The 16,684-nt window shown below is 33.7% G+C and overlaps 1 protein-coding gene across 4 annotated transcripts in view; it reads left to right on the top strand.

Annotated features, from left to right (window-relative positions):
- Positions 1 to 16,011, top strand: part of golga3 (golgin A3) — a 40,845-nt gene extending 24,834 nt beyond the window's left edge. For all 4 annotated transcript variants that reach the window (NM_001442211.1, NM_001128545.2, XM_087252812.1 and 1 more), the window contains 11 exon segments: positions 911 to 1,005; positions 1,282 to 1,498; positions 1,941 to 2,084; positions 5,584 to 5,781; positions 5,868 to 5,984; positions 6,109 to 6,248; positions 9,158 to 9,290; positions 10,046 to 10,168; positions 11,706 to 11,870; positions 11,981 to 12,138; positions 13,454 to 16,011. In NM_001442211.1, the coding sequence (NP_001429140.1) occupies positions 911 to 1,005; positions 1,282 to 1,498; positions 1,941 to 2,084; positions 5,584 to 5,781; positions 5,868 to 5,984; positions 6,109 to 6,248; positions 9,158 to 9,290; positions 10,046 to 10,168; positions 11,706 to 11,870; positions 11,981 to 12,138; positions 13,454 to 13,607 (1,644 nt within the window). In that variant the 3' untranslated portion in view covers positions 13,608 to 16,011.
- Positions 16,012 to 16,684: the final 673 nt, after the last annotated feature.

Genomic DNA, 16,684 nt, shown 5'->3' with positions numbered 1-16,684 from the left:
TACAGAATTTTCTATGTCTGGTTACTGTTAATATTAAACTTTCAATTACAATTACAATACAAATTCAGAGAGTGTTTTTATTAGCATGGCTAATTCATGGTATAATTCATTGAACACTGAAGTTTTCACACTGGTTTTCAACACCACTTTCAGTGCTATAGTGACACCAATTTCACCCTATTGTGCAACAAAGCCAGTCTGGACAGACTCTGAATCTTAAATCTAATTGGATGGCCCATTTCATTATGAGGTATCAGGACCCCATATAGAAATCGGATATATGGCTATTTATGAACATGTGTATATAAAAGTATTGCTAATATATTAAACTAATATATATGTACATATTTGTAATTTCAGTGGTTGAAAATAAAATATAAACAGACAATTGTTGTACAATATTTGTAATATTTTAAAATATGTTGCATATGTGAAATCTATTTTATATATGTAAAATCCAAACTTGAACTTGTATGTCTTTTATGTGGTTACCATATATTGTCATATATCAGATTTCAGGAAAAAGCAACACACTAAAGTTTCATGGCTATATTTATCTTATCAATAAAACCATAGACCAAAATTGTCCGTTTACATTCTATTTCAGCTATTGAAATTATATTTAAATATGTAAATATATGATAGCTAAATATAATAGCAAAACTTTTATGTTTTATGTTTATATATGGCTATATATCAGATTTACATAAGAGGTCGTATTACCCCATAATGAAATGGGCCTGTATGAATAGCACCATAGACATCTATTCTTTTAATTTAAGAGCGTTATTGCATCATACGTTCACAACGTTTGGTTATGCTTATGTATGTATATACATTGACCCCATAATTTTGTGAACTGTAGTATTTGTATATATAGCGTATTTTGACACTTTTGTTGTTTCTCCAGTCCCTTCAGTTTGACCAGAACCAGCTGGCGGCAGTGACCGAAGAAAATGAAAATCTGAGGAAGAGGGTTGAACAAATGCAAAATGAAGCCAGAACGTGAGTCACAATCGCACCGCCTCTCCTGCCATAAGGGTTTCCATAGCGATCGCTGCTGATGTCTTTGACATTATGGATGCATGAAGTGACACACATACACACGAGTGCTCAAGTGTGTTTACTTCTGATCCTGCATGTCGGCATTAAAGCATGAGGAACTGGGATGCATTTTTTCTGTTTCCACAGTTTCTTAAATAAATTTCTAGATTTTAATGATGAAGTAGACCAAAAAAATGAACTTATTAAGATGATGTTTCCTGCTCTTTCCTCTTCCAGGGCTATCTCAGAGCAGAAGGTGAAGATGAAGCGTTTGGGCACAGATTTGACCAGCGCGCAGAAAGAGATGAAGGCCAAGCACAAGGCCTATGAGAATGCAGTTGGCATTTTGAGTCGCAGGCTACAGGAAGCCCTCGCCGCCAAAGAGACAGCCGAGGCTGAACTTGACAAACTTAAAGCTCAGGTTGCAGATGGGGGAAATAGCCAGGAACTTCAGGTAAACTGATAGTGGACAAAATAAAAAGTGTCCTGAAAACCTTAAAGGGATAGTTCACACAGAACTGAACATTCTGTCATCCTTTACCCACCCTTCACTTGTTCCAAATCTGTTAGACTTTCATCCTTTTGTTAAACACAAGAGAAGTTATTTTGAGAAATGTTGGAAACCTGTTACCATTGACTTCCATAATATTTGTTTTATCTTCTATGGGAGTCCAGTGACTAACATTCTTCAAAATAACTACTTTTGTGTTTAACAGAAAAAACTGATGGTTTGAAGGGGAGTAAATACTGAGTAAATTTTCATTTTTGGGTCAACTGTCCTTTTAAGACCCACTTTCTCCAGCTCACACTGTTGAATATTTGTATCTTTGCAGGGGTTTCATGCAGCGTAGTTTCTGTTAACTGTTTGATTTTTGTATTTGTTGTCTTTGCTTCAGGCCAAGGTGAAGAGCCTGCAGGGAGAGCTTCAGGCAGTGAGCCAGAGTAAAGCCTTGCTGGAGAAGGAGCTCCAGGAGGTCATCACCCTCACCAGCACTGAGCTGGAGGAGTACCAGGAGAAAGTGCTGGAACTGGAGGATGAGGTGAGAGAAAGCAAATAAAAGACCATTTCCTCAAAATAGCAAGCAGTAGGGGTCATTAGCGAGTAACATTTTTAAGTGTGCTTCATCTGAGGTCAACAAATTATAGTTAATATTTTTTCTGAACAAACACTTTTCAAATGTTTGCACTTAATAGCATTTTTATAAATTGTTTTTGAAAGAATTCATTTATGCTTACCAAGGCTGCATTTTTAGAGTTAACAGTAGGGATGCACCGATCCCAATACTTGGATTGGATATTGGTTCGATACCATATATGTTACTGGATTGGGTTTCAGCCAGTTGGTACCGATTCAACTCTGACCTTGTGCGTGTGCTATATTCTGTATGATTTATAAGACAACAAAAGCCATGAGGGTAGCCTATTATAAGCCACTAGAAAGTTGTCATGTAGGCCTACTATACTCCAAATGTTCTGAAGCCATTCTATAGTTTATTGCAGAGGTGGGCAAACACTTTCATCCGGCCTGCAAGAAATGCTGCTACTGAGTAACGGTTTGGTTTCAGAATTAGTGATTCAATACAAGTGAACGCCATTTGATGACAGTATTGTATGCAGTACAGTTAATCCAACCAAAATTAGAACACACTCTCTGAAATTAAAATGCACTCGACCTTTAATGACTGAAAATGAGTCTGGTAAAAAAAATGGACTCTGAATGTCGTGTGTTTCAGGAAAAATAGACAACAAAATACTTCTTCAATAATATCAGAAAGAAAGTGGTAGGTCTAATATGCCAAAAAAAAAGTATTGCCCTAAGAGGCCGATTGCAGCGAACACGCATCTACGTTCCAAAAACGCAAGGTGCACCGCACTGCCTTTTTGTTGGGGAATAAAAAGGAGCGATGTGCGCTTTTCTTATGTTGTTAGGCAACGACTGAATCAGATGGGTATTTTGCGAGAGTGTTGCTGTTGATATTCATCTAACTTTATTTTCAGGCTCATTGTTCACAATCACAAATTCATAATAACATGACTTGGAATAAGACTAAGATTCTTCTTTCGTTTTATCTAATAGTTTTGTAATGATTGATATGAGCATATTAATACAAGCTCCATTGAGATTGTTGTTAATTTGACTCGAATTATATAATTATTGCTGGTTAAATGTGTTAATTTTTGTCATTGAATATATTTTCCATGCATACATCCACTTTAAAAAGTTCTTTTATCTAAGATTTGTGGTTTTATCAAGTTTTATTATGATTGATCTGTATATTTTAAAAGCAGTGCAAAATAGATTATTGTAAATTTGACTGAATAGTAAACTTAAAGAAATATTATTATTATTATTATTATTATTTTATATAAGGAATTATTTTATTGTGTTATGAAAAATGATAAGTGATGATAAATATAAATAGCAGTGCAAATTCTTTTGACTTGTAAATTTGACTCAATAATAACTATTAAAAAATCTGTTTTGTGTTAATGTGACATGTTTCTGTCTGATATTACATGTTCCATGCCTACTGCCACTATAAATAAAAGTTATATTTTGAAAAGTTTGACATGTGGCCCTTCACTTGGTTTGCAAAACTTGATGTGGCCCTCGCGTCTAAAAAGTTTGCCCACCACTGGTTTAATGTGAAGCACAGATGAATATTCAAGTGGTTAGATTCATGTTGACTTCAGTGCTTCCCGCCACTGCATCTGTCAATCATCACAATTCAAACTGCATGTCGTGTTCATGGCAACTCAAAAATCTTTTCTAAAAGACTTGTTCCTGTTAGTTTTAATAATTAGTGGAGAAATGGATTTAGTTTTGCAATAAATGGGTTCATTTTGACCTGCAACATGGAGTTCATTGCTTTTTCTATATGTTGCACTGTAGCTGTTATCAGCAGATCACAATAGCACCACTGGAGTAGAGAGGGTTTTTACCTGCTCTTCACACACAAAGTAGGCCTTCCTGAAATTATCAATTAGAAAAGGCTCAATAATACATTTGACAGATCCTTAACGCACTGATTTCTTCCCTTTGTGCTGCTCAGTTTTGAAAGTGAGTCTCGGTGATGCATCAAGTGCTTCATTCATGCACCGGCTGCACAGACGTAACGTGTGCCACTCTGTAAAACTATTCTCACAATTTGTTTCTGTTCTCTCCTCCTTCCGACTGAGTTTATCCATCCGAGAGGAATACTTTCAGTGCTGCGAATAGATTGTAAAGCCTGGCTGATTGTGGTCAAAGTAGTTGAATTTAAATAAATAAAAGTGAAACTGACAAGTGCAATATGGATTGTCATTAACAGAAAAGGGAATATTTAATTAGTAAAACTGGTCTCATACAGTTTAGTTTAGTCTGCTTCAAACCTGTCAGACTTCAGATTAATGGTGGTGGCCTATTACAGATTTTAAAGAAAAATCCTAATATTAAAAAAGAAACATAAGCTGAACCACAACAGATCAATGTCATGACGAATGCTCAAATAATGTAGCCCAGTTTACAGCAAGCATCATGTTTTTAGTTAGATTGTGTACATTAGGCCTATGGGTCTGTTATTTTTACTAAAGAATACATAAATTTGAGTTTGTCACCAGAACTACAGAAACAGTATTATGCTTTAAGAAAAAAACAAAACAAAAGCAGCACAGTATCAGGATCGGATCTGTATCGGTCAATACTCAGAACTTTTGATTCAGTCACCTATGGGAGAAATGATTAGGAATAATAAATGTCAGTCTGACTAACTACTTGCTTTACAAACAAGTGTGTTTATGACTATACATAAAAAAATAATCTAATATAAAATATCGGTTTGCAACATATAGCAGCATAAAAAGCAGTTTTCAATGTCTAAAAATCAATGGAAGTGAATGAGACCGGAAGTCTCGAGCCAAAAATATTCTAATGGTTGCACCCACTCATAAGTGAAGAAAAAGGTCAATAAAACTGTAATATTTTCAATTGTTACAATGTATTTAATTTTAAATGTATTCCTGGTGAATGTTCAGCATCATTTGTTATCTTTAATGTCACCTTTCGTTTCATTGTAACTTATTTCTCAATAACATTTCTTATCGAGAATCTTGAAAATGCTTGAAAGTGGTGTATTTTTATCACTGATTCCTTGATGAACAGAAAGTTTAAAATTTGCACCCTTTTACAGTCACTTTTAGTGAGTTTAATGTGTCATTGCTGAATAAAAGTATTCATTTCTTTCAAAAACATAAAATTGCTGAACCAAACTTTTTTTTTTATAAATGTGAAAATGTAGTGCTTTTAATGTTTGTAAAAATATATATTTTTTAAAAATACATAAATATTGATGGCATTTTCTGGAGTGCAGTTATCATAAATAGAAGCAAAATTATGATGTACAGTTGCAGAGCGGTACGTATACTGTATATTTGTGGAGTTATTGTGATTGTAATCCATATGCGTACTCCCATATTTATATTTCTGAATTCAACAAATGTACAATACATTGCAATTTGTGGGATGAATGGTATAACCATTCTTTCTTCTTTGCCACACAGCTTCAAGAATCAAGAAATTTTAAAAAGAGAATCCGTCGATTGGAGGATGCTAATAAGAAGCTTGCCCTCGAACTGGAGCATGAGAAAGGGAAACTTTCCGGCCTTGGGAAATCCCATAGTGCATTGCGGGAACATGCCAATATTCTAGAGGCTGCATTGGCAAAAAGAGAAGCAGATCTTGTCCAGCTCAACTTGCAGGCATGTCATAACTTGATAAATAAGTGGTCAAAATAAGCATTTATCTTGTGCTTTTGTTTTAACATCCCTATGATCTTTCACTCCAGGTACAAGCAGTGTTGAAGCGTAAAGAAGAGGAAGACCAGCAGATGAGACAGTTGGTGCAGACGCTGCAGACCGCTTTGGAGAAGGAGAAGATAAAAGTCAAGGATCTGACAGAGCAGGTTGATGCATGATTTAACAGCTGCATGACATTCGCAGTTCCCCTTGAGAACTCTTGAAGAAATAGTTTTATTTGTATTTTTTGTGGATTTGTGTGAGAACTGTGTGTTTGCATGATTTGTTCAGGTGGCTGAGGCCAAGCTGGAGGCAGCCCACAACCGCAGGCACTACAGAGCAGCCGTGCTGGAGCTCAGCGAGATCAAGAAAGATCTGCAGGCCAAAGAAGAGCTTGTCAAAGCCTTAGAGAAAGAAGCTACGACACTAGCGTAAGTCTTGTTTTCCAGGATCACAGCTGCTTCTGAAACTCAAAACAGAACTTCTCCTATACGTCTTTAAAACCTCTCAGATATTCTAGAATGATGTAATGATGGTTGTGAAATAATGTGGAGATCAGCAGTTTTGGGGACATTGCTTAAAGTAATTAGTTGTAGTTACTAGTTACTTCTCACAAATAGTATCTGAGTTAGTAATTGAATAATATCATTATAAAAGTAATTAAAACAATTAACTATTGTTTTACTTTTTATAAAAAAAAAATGTTTAAAAATGTTTGTTGAGTTAGTAATTACACCTACTAAAAGTAATTAGTTACAGTTACTAGTTACTTCTCACAAATAGTAACTAAATTACATTGTTATAAAAGTAACTAATTATCAGGAAAAATAACTGTTGTGTTTTTCAAAAGAAAATTAAAAAAGAAAAAATGTACAAAATGAATGCTGAATTAGTAACTACACGTACAGTAAGTTATTAGTTATAGAGTCTAATTACTTCTCACAAATGTTAGCTCAAATACCTTTGTATAAAAGTAATTAATTACCTAGATTATGGACATTAACTATTGCAATACTTAAAAAAAAAAGTAAAATAAAATTAAAAAATGTATGTTGTATTAGTCCTTACACACACCAAAGGTAGTTACAGTTACTAGTTACTTCACAAATAGTAACTGAATTACATTGCTTTAAAATAATTAACAGGGAAAGTAATTATTGTGTTATTTTAAAAGAAAAAAATGTCAACAAAATTGACAAAGTACGTAGAATTAGTAATTGCACCTACAAAAATTAATTAGTTACAGTTACTAGTTACTTCTCACAAATAGTAGCAGAATTATATTGTTATAAAAGTAACTAATCACCAGGTAAAGTAACTATTATATTACTTTATTTAATAATCTAAAAAGCTAAATGTATGTTGTATTAGTAGTTACATGTACAAAAGTAATTACAGTTATTAGTTACTTCTCACAAATAAAAATTGAATTTTATCATTACAAAAGTAACTAATTACCAGGGAAGGTAACTATTATGTTACTTTTTTAAAGAAAAAAAAAAAACATTTGCAAAATGTATGTTGAATTAGTAATTACACGTACAAAAAGTAGTTAGTTACAGTTACTAGTTTCTTCTCACAAATAATATTTGAATAACATCATTATAAAAGTAACAAATATTAACTCGATTGCATTGTTAAAATGTAAATAATTATCAGCTAAAAGTAACTATTGTGTTACTTTTTTTTATTATGTAAAAATAAAATTACAAAATGTTGTATTAGTAATTACACGTACAAAGTAATTACCGGTCGTCATAGTTACTGTTACTTCTCACAAATACTAACTGAATTACATTGTTATAAAAGTAACTAATCACCAGGGAAAGTAACTATTGCATTACTTTTTTATTTATTAACCTAAAAAACTAAATGTTTTTTAAGTTTGTAATTACACATACAAAAAGGCATTAGTTACAGTTGCTAGTTACTTTTCACAAATAGTAACTGAATTACATCACTATAAAAGTAACAAGTATAAAAGTTACCAAGAAAAGTAACTGTTACATTACTTTAAAAAAAGTAATAACCTAAAAAACTAAATGTATGTTTTATTAGTAGTTACATGTACAAAAGTAATTACAGTTACTAGTTACTTCTTACAAATAGTAACTGAATTACATTGTTAAAAAAGAAACTAATCACCAGGGAAAGTAACTACTGCATTACTTTTTTTAAAAGAAAACACATAACATACATACATGTATGTTGAATTAGTAATTACACATAAAAAGTAATTATAGTTACTAGTTACGTTTCACAAATATTTTTTTTATGCAAAAATATTTTTTTTTATTAGTAATTACACATACAAAAAGTAATTACCGGTAGTCATAGTTACTAGTTACTTCTCACAAATGGTAATCATGACTACCATTAATTACTTTTTGTATGTGCAATTACTAATACAACATTTTTTTTATTTTATTTTTACATTTTACTTTAAAAAAGTAACATAATAGTTACTTTGCCTGGTAATTAGTTTTATAAAGTTTTATAAAGGTGTAATTCAGTTACTAATTGAGTTACTAGTTACTTCTCACAAATGGTAACTAAGTTAGTAACTGAATTACACCTTTTATAAAAGTAACTAATTATCAGGGAAAGTAACTTCTGTGTTACTTTTTTTAAAGAAAAATGTCAAAAAAAATTGTACAAATATGTTGGATATGTTATTACACCTACAAGTAATTAGTTACACTCATTTATTACTTCTTACAAATAGTAACTCAATTATAATTGTTATAAAAGTATCTAATTACCAGGGAAAGTAACTATTATATTTTTAAAAGAAAAATGACAAAAAGAACTTACAAGAATGTATATTAGATAACATTTAAACAAATTATTGTTATCATAAAACATACTCTACTATATTAATGTTGCTATGGACCAATAGAAGAGTCATCCATCAAATTTAATATTTTATAGTAAGTGTTATAATTTCTATTGTGGAACAATAACATATAATAGATGGTTTAGAGCAGGGGTGCTCAACCCTATCTTGGAGATTTACCTTCCTGCAAATTTCAGCCCTTCAATACTCCAACCCTTATCAAATGCACCTGCCTGTAATTATCAAGTACTGTTCTGGTCCTAATTAATTAGTTCTGGTGTGTTTGATCAGGGTTGGAGCTGAAATCTGCAGGAAGGTAGATCTCCAGGAACGGGGTTGAGCACCCCTGGTTTAGAGCTTTTAATATTTACCACAACTGGCCAACAAATAACTAAAACATAATAATAACTCCGTTAGTTGATTTATAACACTGTTATTCCAATCAATGTCTCTCAGATTGTGTTGTGGTGTTTTGTACAATGTTTTTATTTTTCTCTCTGACAGAGCTCAAGATGAGAAGCACTCAGAAGAGGTTTCTCGTTTCCGGGAGGAATTAGCTGACGCTCACACTCAACTTCAGATCCTTCAAAAACAGCTTGATGATGAGCTCAATAAACAGCCTGTCACTAACCAAGAGGTATAGTGTGGCTAGGTGGCAAAATATATGCCAATTATGCCTTAACATTGTATTCTGTTTACATGCATTCAGTTATAAGTTATGAAGTTTATTCCTAGGGAGCACACTCAAACACAACTTGTCACTGAAAAACACCTTTATATGTTATTTTCTCCTAAAATCTTCAGAATATTTAAGGGTATTTGAAGCATTAATATGGAAGAGTAGATGAGGAACAAAATTGTCTCCTAAAGGTTTATCCAAAAAGTAAAATTTACTCACTGTTTACTCATTCTCGAGTGGTTTCAAACCTGTAGAGCATAAAAAAATATGTATATTTTGAAGAATTTTAGTAAGTAGCCGTCGACTTTCATTGTACTGAATACTATTAAAACACATTTTTACAATACTACTAAAATGCCTAGTTAATCTCTAAAGGGTTCCAAACTTTTTCTAAATTTGTCTTGCTTGTGAAAACTGAAGAAACTAAAATAAAATTGGTACAAGTGGAGAGTGAGAAATGATATACAAATTTTCTGTTTGGGATGAAGGGTGAGGCTGTTGGTGCAAGGGATGTGCACTTTGACAATGAAATTGCAAATTCAACAGCATTTAGTAGTCTAAATTCAGATTTAGTAGTCTTTCAATTATTAAATCTTTGAAATGTTTCTTGAAGATTAAAAGTATAGACCGTATTGAGCTGAGGTCACAGAACTTTGGACTGTAACCACCATACATTTGCAAATAGTATGACTGAATGTTGCATCTCCTTGCAGGTGGAGGATCTGAAGTGGGAGGTGGAGCAGAAGCAGAGGGAGATGGAGGCTCAGAAACAGCAGTTAGAGATGGTAGAGCAGTGTCACCAGAGAGAGATGCAAAGCCAGCAGGACATGCTACAGGTGCACTGTTTTCTTCAGTACTTTATTTTAAAGGGGCTTTATTTATTTTGTACTGTTCTTCTTTACTTATGTTACTACAACTAACAAATTTAATTTTTATTTTTTTGTATTTATTGTTTACATTTTTGCAGACATTACAAAAGGTATCTTAAGATAAAACCTTGTACATTATGTCTGGTAACAGGAAAAATAATAATAATAAAAAAATGCTTTAATGACACACAAACCCCAATTCATAACGAGGAAAAAAAGAAAAGTGTGTGTGTGTGTGTGCGTGCGTGCGTGTGTGAAAAACATAAACATGTATCTAAGAAAACTATATAAAAAAAACTGTTTAAATATGATCACTTTTAAATTAAGAACTCCATAATTTATGAGCAATGGGCATCTGACCTTTTTAAAAGAGCAAAGCATTTGAATAAATGTGGTGGATTGTAGACTCAGAAGTATTTTCCCAGCCCTGTGATTGGCTAACAGCTTGGATATTAAATTTATTTATTTATTTATTTTTAGTTATTAAAGGGGTAGTTCACACAGAAACATTTCTCACTCAGGGTGTCTGCGGGGTCTTAAAAAGTATTAAAAGTTAAGAAATCAATTATGAGAAAATTGAGGCACTTAAAAGGTATTAAAAAGTCTTAATCTCGTTTTTACGAGGTCTTAAACTTTGTTCAAGCATAGTCCAAAGTGTTTAAAGTGGTGATGAGGTCTTAAAATGTTCTGATATGGTCTTTAAAAAGTCTTAAAAATGTATTGAAATTATCTTTAGGATTCCCGCATATACTCTCACTATTTTTTCATCTTCAAGTGGTTACAAACCTTTATAAGTTTCCTATTTCTGTTGAACACAAAGAAGATATTGTGAAGATTGTTGAAAATCAGTATCTGTTGGTATTCATAAAAGGAAAAGAAAATCATTTTGGGTGCACTATCCCTTTAAGGCAGGGGTCACCAATCCTGGTCCTGGAGGGCCGGTGTCCCTGCAGTGTTTAGCTCCATCTTGCCTCAACACACCTGCCTGGATGTATCAAGTATACCTAGTAAGACCTTAATTAGCTTGTTCAGGTGTGTTTGATTAGGGTTGGAGCTAAAATCTGCAGGACACCGGCCCTCCGGGAATAAGTTTGGTGACCACTGCTTTAAGGAAAACCTGTGACAATTGGTTTAAATTTTGCTTGTATATTTAACAGCTTTTACTCTTTATAAATGTTCCCTGCTGGCATTTTTAGGTTATTTAGGTTATGTTTTTTCACTAACGAAGATAAGAAGGCACTACACATTAATGGTTTCTGTGAATACCTGTATTTACCCTTTTGTTATTTACCTATTAAATTGCAAATTGGTGGGCAGAGCTGAACAGGCAGTTATGTGTGGAGGGGGAGTTTAGACACAAAGTCACAGATTGGATTTAATATAAGGTTTTTTTCATACCAATGAGGATGTTTTTATGGAACAGTGATCTTTAATGTCAAAACATCAATTAAAGTTTAATTTTTCATTTATGACCTATTTTTTTTTGGTTCAATACAATGTCTAGACGATAAAGGTGGAGCTGGAGATGGTGCAAGAGGAGCTCAACGGCACACGCAAAGATAAATTCATGCTGCAGGCTAAAGTGGGAGAGCTGAGGAACAGCATGAAGACCGTTCTTCAGCAGAACAACCAACTCAAACAGGACCTCAAAAACAGCCGACTTCGAAAGGTAGGACTAGTGCTTTGTTTCTGTTTTAAATGTACACAGTGCAGTATGTTTGCAATATATACTGGTAAATTTGTAGTTAAATATTGTTTTACCTTTTTCTGTCCCCACAGCAGCGGATGGATCTGAAGGGGGAATCAACCCCAGTTACGCCAGTAAAAATCCCCGACTGCCCTGTTCCTGCTTCACTTCTGGATGAACTGTTGAAGCCTTCGACGTCCGTCAATAAAGAACCTCTCAATAACCTTCACAACTGTCTGAAACAGCTAAAGTAAGACCTGCACACTTCTTACTGCTAGATGTGAGAGTGTACACTGAAACACTGTTTAACTATCAGAACTACATTTTTAATTTATAATTAGGCTGAATATTAATAATAAAACATACATAATATGGCGACACAATGGCTCAGTGGTTAGCACTGTCGCCTCACAGCAAGAAGGTCACTGGTTCGAGTCCTGGCTGGGTCAGTTGACATTTCTGTGTGGAGTTCACATGTTCACAGTCCAAAGACTTGCGCTATAGATAAATTGGATCTAAATTGGCCGTAGTGTATGTGTGTGAATGAGTATGTATGGATGTTTCCCAGTACTGGATTGAAGCTGGAAGGGCATCCGCTGTGCAAAACATATGCTGGATAAGTTGGCGGTTCATTCCGTTGTGGTGACCTCTGAAAAATAAAGGGACCAAGCAAAGGAAAATGATTTTACATTTATGTAAAAAAAGATAAAAAAATAAATTATTATTATTAATAATAATAATAATAATAATAATAATAATAATAATAATAGTAGTAGTAGTAGTAGTAGTAGTAGTTTACTACTTGTTAAAGAAGTACAAGTGTGGTGAAATCTTAGTTGCAGGCTCTTTTTTTTTTAAGTCAACGTGATATTTTTATTATTATTATTTTTTTATGTATTTATTTTTTATATTATTATAATTTTTTTAATATTAATTTTTTTTATATTACTCTGATAAATATAGGAAATGTTTCTGAACTGCAAAAATAAGTTGTATTTAAGAAAATTAAGGAAATAAATAAATTGTGTATATATATTTAATTAATTTATTATTTTGCACTTCAGAAACATTTCTTATATTTATCATTTACAACACTGAATATAAGTTAAAAAAATTTTAAATAAAAGAAAAGAAAATGAATTAGTGCATTTGGTAGAAACTGGTCATTTAACGTGTCATAGGAAACATGTACTTGTTAAAAGTGTGTTTGGATGTTTGTTTGAGTGTGTATGGATGTTTCCCAGTGATGGGTTGCAGCTGGAAGGCCATCTGCTGCGTAAAACATTTGCTGGATAAGTTTCTTTGTTCATTCCGCTGTGGCGAACCTTGATTAATAAAGGGACAAAGCCGAAAATGAGTTTTTAGACTTTAAATGCTCTTGAACAACTCTGCCACAAGATTTAATTCCCTGCCTTTCCTAAAAAAGTACATAACAAAACTATTAGTCATGAAAAAAGACCACATATTTTAACCTTTGCACCATTTCAAACACACAACGCTACCACGACCACACAACAGATGGCACTGGCCTCAATTCTCACTCCTCTGATGGTCATTTGTCGTAGGCAGGAGATGGACAGCCTTCAGAAGCAGATGGAGGAACACACGGTCACAGTGACGTCGCTGGCCAGCCCAGAGGACGAGCTCCAGAAACTGGGCCTTCATGACAGCAGCGAATCCTCTAATAAAGAAGACAAGGAGGAGATGCTGCCTTCGTAATGCACACAACAATCCTTTAAAGACACTATCTGAGGAGAGGGGGAGAGAGAGAGAGAGTTCACTTTTATATTCATGTGCACTTTTACGTTTCTAATCAACTGCCAATATTTGGCTTTATCCTGTATTCCTTACCAAGATTTTTCGGGTGAAACAAAGTGTTCGGGTGAAACAAAGTCTTCATACCACAGCTTTATTTTCGAGGGGTCGTTTCGGTGTTTGTGTTGAGTTTACTTATTTATTTCTGGTTTAACCAATAGAGCTGCTCTCTTTCTCTCTCACTCTGTCTGTTTATCCCACAATTTCACAGTCGTCGCCCACTTTACATGCAGATCTGATGACGTTTTCTTTCTCATCTCATAAGAGGTGTTTGTGAGGGCTACTGCTAGACTGCTTTAAAACAAACAAACAAAAAAAGCAGCGTCATAAGCAAATGTGATCCACAGCAAATGTCCAGGGATTCCAGTGTTATAGTAACTAGTGACCTATTGACCGTATTGGTCAGGCGTATATCCTACATATCCACCATCTTTCAGTAGTTCTATCTTCCTGCATGGAGAAATCAGCAGCTGAACTGTTCTTCCATTCCTCTGTGCCTGTGAATGAGCTGAACTCTCACTCGGTCACTGGAGAGATGCTTGATTTTACGCAATATAATGCAAATGTTATCAATAATAAGGCCCCATAACAATTAACCAAGCCCAAAATAAAGCAAACAAACTGTATATTTAATTTTTTCAGGCCTCTCATCAAGTCTAAAGCGATGCTAACAACTTCATGTCTACATACACTCTGCACTGTGTACCGCTTCACCCATGAGTCTCAGCATTTTAGTCCACTGTTATGTAAGATTGGACTGTACCTGGATCTTGAGGATGTCCTTATAATATTGCAGTTCACATGACAGACTCTTTCTGATTCAAACTCAGGATCTGAAGCCCCGGGAATGTAAGCGGGAGACTGGGAGAAAGTATTGGCGCCCCCTTATTTGAAGGGTGATGTTCTATATCAGGTCATCCAGTGTCTGTTTTTGTGTGTGTGTGTGTGTGTGTGTGTATGATTCCACACAAAAGGTTTTTTGATTGTGGCTGAGTTCGATTAGTTCTCACTTGGGCTGCGCCTTAAAATTGATCCAAAATAGAAACCTTTAAATACTACTAAACAAAAAAGATCATAGCTTGAATGAAATTTTTCTTGAGAGATCTTGGGAAATCATGTAAAATAGTTTGAAAGCGCTGCTGAGTGTGTTGTACGTATATATTTATAATATATATATATATATATATGAAAGGTGTTGACTTGTATTGCACAACTGAAAAAAGCAAGCTTACTGACGTTCAGGTATGGACATATGTAAAATAGTACTTTTTTGATGGAGAGATTTTGCCATTTTTTTGCCCATGTTGATACTGTGTTCACTTATTTAAAGCTTTTTGCATCCCAATATTCTCATGGACGGTTCGTCATTAAAGCCTTAATTATTGGAGGATATTTTGAATAATGTATTTCAATTGGGTGTGATGTTTCTTTGTCTTTCCCCACTGATGTCTTTATTTCCCAAACTCCATCTGTTGGTTGTCTATGTGGAGTTGGATTTAACTGTGTTATGGGCTTGAACTGTTTGATGCGTTTTCTGAGATAATGACAATGATCTCTGTATACGGTAATAATAACCTTGAGGACTGCTTTAAATAATTAAGACAAAATGGGAAATGAAGCTTTACATGCTATCAATTACCTTTAACAGATTAATACATACAGTGCTCAGCATATAAAAGCACACCCTTCACAAATCTCTTTTAAATTCATATTTTAACAGGATATGCAATATTATATTTGTGCATATACAGATTAGTCAGTACTGAAGCAAAATCTTTAGTTTATCTGACAAGATAACTTAAGATAACGGTCCAAAAACTAGTACAGCCAAATTTATATGTTATAGAAAAATATTAAATACAAGTTTAAAAAAAGAGGGAAAATCAAAAGAAGCAAAAGAATTGAAAAGTATCATTGAAATTGCAACTATTTAATTTACTAGCAATATTTTGCTTCTATTTAATTGTATTATCTTACAATTTCTAAATATGTTTGGTGAGTAAAATATTATTTAAATAAATATATGATATGAATCTGTTTTGTTTAAATGCACCAAAATACATTGCCGATAATCACTAAGAAATGGAAACAATTTTCAACATGGGGTGTACTCAATTATGCTGAGCACTGTATTCAGCAAAAAGGGAGGGAATTGCGGTGTGTAATTACTGTACTGACTAAAAGCACGAGTTTCTGTTCCATGTTTATAAATGAGGAAAAAAAGTTTGACTTTTAATTCTTGGCTTGCTCTGCATTTTTATGGGATGTATCATATTGAGTGTAAAATATAAATCATTCTGTAAAATGACCACGTCTTGTCTTCCATTTTTCATTTTTCATTGGTGCAGTGGGTAGCACGATCGCCTCACAGCAAGAAGGTCGCTAGTTTGAGCCTTGGCTGGGTCAGATGGCATTTCTGTGTGGAGTTTGCATGTTCTCCCTGTGTGTATGGGTGTTTCCCAGTGTTAGGTTGTGGCTGGATAGGCATCCGCTGCGTAAAACATATGCTGTATAAGTTTGCGGTTCATTTAGCTGTGGCAACCCCTGCTTAATAAAGCTGAAAAGAAAAGGAATTTTCCTTTTCCTATTTGTCCAATTTTGACCATATGCCATCATACATTTAAAAATAACCAATAGAAGAAGGCTTTAAGGAAAAAAAAGGCTTTTATTTAAATGGACAAATTCTGACTGAGGGAATGAGCTGGCCAGTGTTTCATTTGAAAAAGTTATAACAGATTCCCAATTTTTTGGTTTGTTTTATCATGGATAACTAAAAAAAAAAAGTATTTTTTTCATATTTCTAAAAACTTATAAGTTCGGACTTGCCTCCTTATAAGTTAAGACTTTGAAGAACAAACTCCCGAGGACGCTTCTTCCTCAAATGAAATAGCAGTATGGATTCATCGCTTTAATTGTTCATTAATAATAAAATGATTCAATTATATAAATCACAGCCTTAAAATTAACATTATATTGATGTT

The sequence above is a fragment of the Danio rerio genome, chromosome 5 (genome assembly GCF_052040795.2).
Source record: "Danio rerio strain M-AB ecotype USA chromosome 5, GRCz13ab, whole genome shotgun sequence".
Lineage (NCBI taxonomy): Eukaryota > Metazoa > Chordata > Actinopteri > Cypriniformes > Danionidae > Danio > Danio rerio.
This window is presented reverse-complemented; position numbering and strand designations above follow the sequence as displayed.